The 9,319-nt window shown below is 38.5% G+C and overlaps 1 protein-coding gene across 2 annotated transcripts; it reads right to left on the bottom strand.

The window, feature by feature from the left end:
• Window positions 1-2,201: 2,201 nt before the first annotated feature.
• Window positions 2,202-9,242, bottom strand: nudt15 (nudix (nucleoside diphosphate linked moiety X)-type motif 15). 2 transcript variants are annotated; one of them, XM_073852485.1, is made up of 4 exons: window positions 9,121-9,242; window positions 7,142-7,318; window positions 6,805-7,001; window positions 2,202-2,803 (listed from the first exon to the last, which is right to left on the bottom strand). In XM_073852485.1, the coding sequence occupies exons 2-4, from the start codon at window positions 7,306-7,308 to the stop codon at window positions 2,700-2,702; spliced, it is 468 nt and encodes a 155-aa protein (XP_073708586.1). In that variant the 5' UTR covers window positions 7,309-7,318; window positions 9,121-9,242; the 3' UTR covers window positions 2,202-2,699. The 2 variants fall into 2 exon arrangements, with proteins under 2 accessions (XP_073708586.1, XP_073708585.1); XM_073852484.1 differs by having other exon boundaries at window positions 9,078-9,242.
• Window positions 9,243-9,319: the final 77 nt, after the last annotated feature.

Raw genomic sequence — 9,319 nt, forward strand, 5'->3', positions numbered from 1 at the left:
TCTGTGTGAACTCTGTGTATTCCAGTTCATGACAGTTAGGGTATGTCAAAAAAGTCCTGTCATTTTCTCCTCCAACTTTAAAATCATCCTACATCACTGCAGATGTACCGACCCAGTGTTTACAAAGTGAACATGCAAATAAGATCAAACACCCTTTAAAAAAAAGGTAAAACAGCGATGTAGGATGATTTTGAAGTTGGAGGAGAAAATGAGATGGGAGTTTTTTGACATACCCTAACTGTCATGAACCGGAATACACAGAGTACACACAGAGCTGGACAAGACGATCATTTGAGGTAAAAACAAACAAAAAAAGTATATAAATTATATATTTTTTATAAAATAACTGATCATTTTGCTAGATAAGACCCTTCTTTCCTCGGCTGTGATCATTTAGACCTTTTCGAAGCTGCATTTTGGAAGTTCAAACTCAGGGGCACCATAGAAGTCCATTATATGGAGAGAAATCCTGAAATGTTTTCCTTAGAAAACATAATTTCCTTACGACTGAAGAAAGAAATACATGAACATCTTGGATGACAAGGGGTGAGTACATTATCTGTAAATTTATGTTCTGAAAGTGAACTACTCCTTTAAGGACTTGCAATTAGAGTAAGATACATTTTAAAATACTAGTAATCAGACAACAGTTACCAGTATTGATGATTACAGTAGCAATACATTATTCATCACTTACTGATTCTCTCTAATTCCTATTTTATAAAAAATAAATAAATAAAATAAAAAATAGTCTACCGTTTATAAACACTCAGAAAGTCCAGTTTTGTGGACATTACTAGTCATTAGTCAGGTGGCGACACAGCATTTGACCAATGGATTTACAAAAATCATTTTAGGTTTAAGAAGTGTTTCAGCATCAACTACTGAGGAAAAACATTCATTTTTATTTGAATTGTCACTCAGTAGGTAATTTAACCATGTATTGTTATGTATTATTGAAAGGCTTTTGTCTTTCAAACTCATTGAAAAGCACAAATTCTCATTATTTCTTATTTGCAGACATTCTTAAACGTTTTATCTAAACCTCTTTCATCTAATATATTTACTTTAAGGGGGTGGTCAATCAGCAATTCTGTAAAAGACAATATCTCCCTTTGCATTGAACTTTGAGCATCATAACTTTGCAGATGTTTGTTTATCAATGACCCCTGAGATTTTAAAATAAATATTTTAATTATTAAGTATCAAATTGGATTCTGACATTGGTTAATGGTCATATAGCGTGCAGGTAAACACAAAATTTGAATTATTTTGATTGTTGAAAAAATGAATTATTTTGATTGTTATTTTTAAATGATTTATTTTAATTTTACATTTTAATGATTTAATTACTTTGTTAGCCTTTCATTTAAACTCACAAACCTGCTGCAGTTCCTTTACAAACCCCCGTTTGGGAAGCCTTGATGTAATATAATGTTTAATGCACTTCATGTTGTTAATATAATATAATATACCAGTCAAAAGTTTTTGAACAGTAAGATTTATGTTTTCTAAAGAAGTCTCATCTGCCCACCAAGCCTGCATTTATTTGATCCAAAGTACAGCGAAAACAGTTCAATTTGAAATATCTTTCACCGATATTTATTTGAATATATTTTCAAATGTAATTTATTCCTGTGATTCCAAAGCTGAATTTTTAGCAGTCACATGATCCTTCAGAAAATGTAGTTTGATCACAGGAATAAACTGCATTGTAAAATATATTTAAATAGAAAAACGTTATTTCAAATAGTAAAAATATTTCACAATTTCTATGTTTTTGCTGTACTTTAAATCAAATAAATGATGGCTTGGTGAGCAGAAGAGACTTCTTTAAAAAACATTAAAAATCTTACTGTTCAAAAACTAAAATATAATATAATATAATATAATATAATATAATATAATATAATATAATATAATATAATATAATATAATATAATATAATATAATATAATATAATATAATACAATATAATCAGTTCATAGATAGGCGGCATGGTTTCTAAAAAATAGAAACTGTCCAACCTACCAGGTTGGAAAAAAACAGGTTGTGTTTATTAGAGTGCAGGTAAGGTTTATGTGGAAAATAATATGTTACGAAATCCTTGCAGTAGTGTTACAAAAGCAAAAGGTGTTGTCTGGTGGGAGCGGTTAGAGTAATTTATGCCTGAGGAAGTAATGATGAAATCTTGTTAGCACTTTACCATAAGTTTCAATTTATTATTAATATGATTATGTTGATTTATAACTTGAAATGTTCAAATGTATATGTAGAAATTAGCATTAAGCAAAATGAAATGCTGTAAAAGTAATGTTAACAAATTTGACTATTGTAGACTGTTACCAAAATATTTTAACATAACATTACCTATAACATGCTGTATGCAGACTTTACTGGCATGTACAAAATAAATACATGACTGATAAGACTTAATAGCTTAATTGCCTTAGACATAATGTAATACATGTGTGTGTTCAACAAAATCATGTTACTGAGATCCTAGAATAACATTTAGTAATTAATTATCCATTACATTCAATCTAAAAGAACAGCATGTCAATCTCACAACTAAATGTCAGGGCGTGTGTCCTTTCGACAGTTCAATGCAAGGCCTAAGGTGAGTTCAGTTCACCTGATCCTGAATAAGGATACGTCAGGGAGTGATAAGGTTGATTTCTTAATAACAGAAAATCCCTTTAACTCTTTCTGAATGGCTGGAAGTCGTGCTGCCTCAGATTGGCTAAAGGCAAGAATAGCTGCTCTTCAGGGGGAAAATCCTCCCACCGCCTCCATGTCCAACCTAAGAAAGAAAGAACTAATGAATCTGAATCTTACAGTAAAATACTGCAGCAATGCAGCTGCTTGGCATTTGGGCAGATACAGTAATATAAATAATTAAAAATGAATCACTTTACAGTATTAGCTACACTTATATAACAAACTGATGTTTAATACTGAATAAACAAATTAATACTTGGTCACTACTTACTCACAGAAATTATACAACATCCAAACATCCAAAGCATGTGATTTGGTTTTATAAAGTGCATGACTGGAAATAATAAGTAAATCTACAGTTACTTTCGCTGCCATACTTTTGTTTTGACTATCAACATATTTCATGGCCAAAAGCACCCATTTAGATATTTAAAGTTTGCCTAACCAACATATAACATGATCAGTCATTGTTTGATTTAAAGTTAATACAGTGGTGTGAAAAAGTGTTGGCCCCCTTCCTGATTTTTATTTTTTTTGCATGTTTGTCACACTTTAATGTTTCAGATCATCAAACAAATGTAAATTTTAATCAAAGATTAACACATCATGCAGTTTTTGAATGATTTTTTTTATTATGAAGGGAAAACAAAATCCAAACCCACATGGCCCTGTGTGAAAAAGTATTTGCCCCCTAAACTTAATAACTGGTTGGGCCACCCTTAGCAGCAACAACTGCAATCAAGCGTTTGTGAAAACTTGCAATGAGTCTGTTACAGCGCTGTGCAGGAATTTTGGCCCACTCATCTTGGCAGAATTGTTGTAATTCAGCCACATTGAAGGGTTTTCGAGCATGAACTGCCTTTTTAAGGTCATGCCACAGCATCTCAATAGGATTCAGGTCAGGACTTTAACTAGGCCACTCCAAAGTCTTCATTTTGTTTTTCTTCAGCCATTCAGAGGTGGATTTGCTGGTGTGTTTTGAATCATTGTCCTGCTGCAAAACCCAAGTTCGCTTCAGCTTGAGGTCACGAAGAGATGGCTGGACATTGTCCTTTAGGATTTTTTGGTAGACAGCAGAATTCATGGTTCCATTTATCACAGAAAGTCTTCCAGTTCTAGAAGCAGCAAAACAGCCCCAGACCATCACTGTCACGTGCGAGTAGGGAGGAGATCTGGGTCCAAATGCAGGTAAGTAGTGATTTTTAATAATAACACAAATAAACATTAACAAAAAGGCCAACACGGCAAACTAAACATAAACTGAAACATAAACTGAACAAAACATGAAACAAGATCTAAGGTCAAGGTCAGGAACACAAAAGTACATGCAAAGACAAAAGACAATGCAGCCAGAAAGAGTAGTGGGAAATGAGAGTTCTTATAGACAAGATAATTGTGAGCAGGAGTGAGTGTAATCAGTGCTAATGACAAGACATGAGTGAATACTTAGGAAAGTGTAGTGCAGGGAAGGGAAAACAGCGACCTCAGGTGGCTGAGGGAAGCCCCACAGCCCAGATCATGACAGTACCCCCTCTCAAGGGAACGGCTTCCAGACGTTCCCAAAACAAAAACAAAAAATCTGGAGGGAGGAGGAACGGTGGAAGGTGTCTCAGTGGGAGGGATGGCGGGCCAGGCCCGTGCAGCGGAGGAACGTGGGTGGACACTGCCGCCAGAGGAACGTGAGCTGACCTCGCCGCCAGTGGAACGTCCGCGGGCCCCGCAGCCAGAGGAATGCGAGCTGGCCCTGCAGCCAGGGGAACAGGAACAGAGAGCGCGGTCACCGGCGCGTCCGGAACAGAGAGCGCGGTCACCGGCGCGTCCGGAACAGAGAGAGCGGTCACCGGCGCGTCCGAAACAGAGAGAGCGGTCACCGCCGCGTCCGGAACAGAGAGAGCGGTCACCGCCGCGTCCGAAACAGAGAGAGCGGTCACCGGCGCGTCCGAAACAGAGAGAGCGGTCACCGCCGCGTCCGGAACAGAGAGAGCGGTCACCGTCGCGTCCGGAACAGAGAGCGCGGTCACCGGCGCGTCCGAAACAGAGAGAGCGGTCACCGCCGCGTCCGGAACAGAGAGAGCGGTCACCGGCGCGTCCGAAACAGAGAGAGCGGTCACCGCCGCGTCCGGAACAGAGAGAGCGGTCACCGTCGCGTCCGGAACAGAGAGCGCGGTCACCGGCGCGTCCGGAACAGAGAGCGCGGTCACCGGCGCGTCCGGAACAGAGAGAGCGGTCACCGCCGCGTCCGGAACAGAGAGAGCGGTCACCGCCGCGTCCGGAACAGAGAGAGCGGTCACCGCCGCGTCCGAAACAGAGAGAGCGGTCACCGTCGCGTCCGGAACAGAGAGAGCGGTCAGCGCCACGTCCGGAACAGAGAGAGCGGTCACCGCCGCGTCAGGAACAGAGAGAGCGGTCAGCGCCACGTCCGGAACAGAGAGAGCGGTCACCGCCGCGTCCGGAACAGAGAGAGCGGTCACCGCCGCGTCCGGAACAGAGAGAGCGGTCACCGTCGCGTCCGGAACAGAGAGAGCGGTCAGCGCCACGTCCGGAACAGAGAGAGCGGTCACCGCCGCGTCAGGAACAGCGAGCGTGGACACTTCCGCCTTCCCACGGAAGAGCCACTCCACCCCCACTGCAAAGCGAGAACGCCGTCGCGCCGACTCGGCCCTACAGGCCTCCATCCTGGCCAGTTGGAGGTAAATGACCTCCTCGAACCGAGCGGCTGACGCCGCCTCAAAAGACGCCGCCTCCTCAGAAAGAGAAAAAAAAATATTACTCCCCGCTGGACCCATCGATGCTGGCTGCATTCTGTCACGGTGAGATAGAGGAGGAGATCTGGGTCCAAATGCAGGTAAGTAGTGATTTTTAATAATAACACAAATAAACATTAACAAAAAGGCCAACACGGCAAACTAAACATAAACTGAAACATAAACTGAACAAAACATGAAACAAGATCTAAGGTCAAGGTCAGGAACACAAAAGTACATGCAAAGACAAAAGACAATGCAGCCAGAAAGAGTAGTGGGAAATGAGAGTTCTTATAGACAAGATAAATGTGAGCAGGAGTGAGTGTAATCAGTGCTAATGACAAGACATGAGTGAATACTTAGGAAAGTGTAGTGCAGGGAAGGGAAAACAGCGACCTCAGGTGGCTGAGGGAAGCCCCACAGCCCAGATCATGACAATCACACTACCACAACCATATTTTACTGTTGGTATGATGTTCTTTTTCTGAAATGCTGTGTTACTTTTACGCCAGATGTAATGGGACACACACCTTCCAAAAAGTTCAACTTCTGTCTTGTCAGTCCCAAAAGTCTTGGGGATCATCAAGACGTGTTCTGGCAAAACTGAGATGAGCCTTTATGTTCTTTTTGCTCAGCAGCGGTTTTCATCTTGGAACTCTGCCATGCAGGCCATTTTTGCCGAGTCTCTTTCTTATGGTGGAGTCGTGAACACTGACTGTCATGAACACAAACACTTTTTCACACAGGGCCATGTGGGTTTAGATTTTGTTTTCCCTTCATAAAAAAACCTTCATTTAAAAACTGCATGTTGTGTTTACGTGTTATCTTTGATTAATATTTACATTTGTTTGATGATCTGAAACATTTAAGTGTGACAAAACATGCAAAAAAATAAAAAGTCAGGAAGGGGCCCAACACTTTTTCACACCACTGTATATGAATATCACTCCGACTGATTATGTCAAAATGTATGATTGTAATTGATGAATATAATTAAGAAGGTCAACACTTTGACAGTGTGTATCTCTACTTTTAATTCTATGTCATTTTAATTAAGTTAATAGTACATATCTGTTGATTTTAACTACAAAAAACATGGGATTTAAACCTTTAGTGCTTTATAAAAAGCCATGTCATTATTATCTCATACTGTGTTCAAAAAACATTTGAATATTTGCTCAAAACTACTAAAATCTGTTGTAATGGTGGCTGCCAAGTTGGCGTGAGACAGGCAATAGTCTCACATGACAGATTTTTATCACTATCATGAATGATCTGTGGGTGGGCCATCTGTGCCTGAGACTACACAGGCAATAAAACATTCAAAGAAATGGTTTACCTTCATTCTTCTCTGGCTCCAAATTAACTGGTTCAGCGGGGAAAGACCTGTCCAGTTCTCCCTGCATGAAGATTGTGATATAATGGTAGTTTTCCTCCAGTCTAATGGAGTTGATGACGGATGCAAAGCGTATGTTCTTCAGTCGGATGCCAGCTTCCTCCATCACCTCTCTCTGGGCACATTCCTCCCAAGTTTCTCTGATAATTGAAATTAATTTACACGCAACCCATGTGTATAAATGCACTAGCTCACTAAAAAATGTCTTTCTAATTTGATACTATGAGGGTTAACATTAGTAAAAGGTCACATTAATGCACTTTTGTGACAGTAAACTCACCCGAATTCAATGTGACCTCCTGGTAACTGGTAGGTGCCTTTCCCAACTTCGGTTTTTCTTTTTCCTAACAGGACACATCCTGGATTGGACGAGTCTGTCACAAGAACCCCAAGTCCCACTCCAGGACGTTTAAGGACGGGTTGTCCATTTTGAACGGCCTCAGACATTGTATTTAAACTGTGTTTAAACAGACAAACAGTTATATACAGTTAAAGTCAAAAGTTTACATACACCTTGCAGAATCTGTAAAATGTTAATTATTATACCAAAATAAGAGAGATCATACAAAATGCATGTTATTTTTTATTTAGTATTGACCTAATTAAGACTTTTCACATAAAAGATGTTTATAATAGTTGAATTAATAAAAATAACCCTCTTCAAAAGTTTACATTCACTTGATTCTTAATACAGTGTTGTTACCTGAATGGTTCACAGCTGTGTTTTTTGTTTGTTTGTTTGTTTGTTTAGTGATATTTGTTCATGAGTCCCTTGTTTGTCCTGAACAGTTAAACTGCCTGCAGTTCTTTAGAAACATCCTTCAGGTCCCACAGATACTTTGGTTTTTCAGCATTTTGTGTATTTGAACTCTTTCCAACAATGAATGTATGATTTTGAGATCCATCTTTTCACACTGAGGACAACTGAGGGATTCATATGCGACTATTACTGAAGTTTTAAATGCTCACTGATGCTCCAGAAGGAAAAACCATGCATTAAGAGCCAAGGGTGTAAACTTTTGAGCAGTATTTTAATATTAATATCATTTTTTTTTTTATTTAGTGCTGCCCTTCAGAAGCTACAGAAGATATTACTTCCCAAGAAGACAAAATATCTTTAATAAAAAAATGTACCCTGATCTTTTAATTCTATTATGTAAGCATTTGAACTTCTGTAATAGTTGCATATGAGTCCCTCAGTTGTCCTCAGTGTGAAAAGATGTATCTCAAAACCATACAGTTATTGTTTGGAAAGGGTTCAAATACACAAAAATGCTGAAAAACCAAAGTATCTGTGGGACCTAAAGGATTTTTCGGAAGAACAGTGGGCAGTTTAACTGTTTAGGATAAACGAGGATCTCATAAACAATTATCACTAAACAAAAGAATATCATTCAGGTAACAAAACAGTATTAAGAACCAAGAGTACATAAATTTTAAACAGGGAAATGTTTTATAAATTCAACTATTATTTTCTCTTGTGGACTATATGTGAACGTTTTTATGTGAAATATCTTATTTAGGGCATCACTAAATTAAAAAATAATATGCATTTTGTATGATTAACTAATTAATTAACATTCTGTAAGGTGTATGTAAACATTTTACTGTATGTATTGACTTACATTATTTACTTGGAGTACAATAGTTCTAAACCAAGCTGTAACATTTTAATAAAATTAATAATAAACAAAATCACTATTTTCTAGCATTGTACAGAGTAAAATGGTGCCTTTGTATGGTCTTAAATTTAGACATTGAGATATCTTGATAAAAAGTGGAAGAATTATTATTGTGTAACAATGACTGATGACCATGCACAATTAAAATGATGTACACTGTAGAAACTCTTATTTCCACTAGTATAGTCTTTTTGTTAAAGCCTGTCAAGAATCAAACATTACATCTTCTTAATTGTCATTTGTGGGTAAAACAGTTATTTGAATGAATATATTTTTAAATGATAAGTACATGATACAATAACGTGTCACATCGCATAAAAAGACACTCACATGCTGCCATCTACTGGCGTAAGCAATGTAAAGAGTCATGAAATAAATCTTTTTGATGAGCCGATTTAAAAGATCCGAGTCATTGGAATGAATCAAAACCCCCTTCACTGGTGACAGGGAAGTACATATGCAATGCTGGGGATCCGCATGAGCATAATTAAGCAACACTGCTTTAGTGGAAACCCCATCATAGTCTAAACTTACCTATATCTGACTTGGTAGATGAATCTTCTAACAAAAAGCATACCTTTCACGATCTGGTTGAAGCTTGTGCACAATTAGATGTACAAATGGTAGTAAATCATCTTTGTTCCCAACATAAAGCAAATATTTATTGCAGTAAACACGTGAACTGATTTGAACAGTAATCTTTGCTTCATGGGTAAGGAAATAGCCAGCTGCGATTCTCGATGCGCAGTTGCGCAGTTGACGTACGTCCTGACGCA

The sequence above is a fragment of the Garra rufa genome, chromosome 12, assembly GCF_049309525.1.
Source record: "Garra rufa chromosome 12, GarRuf1.0, whole genome shotgun sequence".
Lineage (NCBI taxonomy): Eukaryota > Metazoa > Chordata > Actinopteri > Cypriniformes > Cyprinidae > Garra > Garra rufa.

Bases quoted from the DNA above. Each gene is read 5' to 3' on its own strand.
- nudt15 (XM_073852484.1), bottom strand. From the start codon at position 9,118: ATGCTTTTTGTTAGAAGATTCATCTACCAAGTCAGATATAG. The intron at 7,002-7,141 runs GTGAGTTTACTG...TTCAATTATCAG, and splicing joins GGAGGTCACATTGAATTCGG to AGAAACTTGGGAGGAATGTG. The intron at 2,804-6,804 runs GTAAACCATTTC...TTTCTTTCTTAG, and splicing joins GGAGCCAGAGAAGAATGAAG to GTTGGACATGGAGGCGGTGG.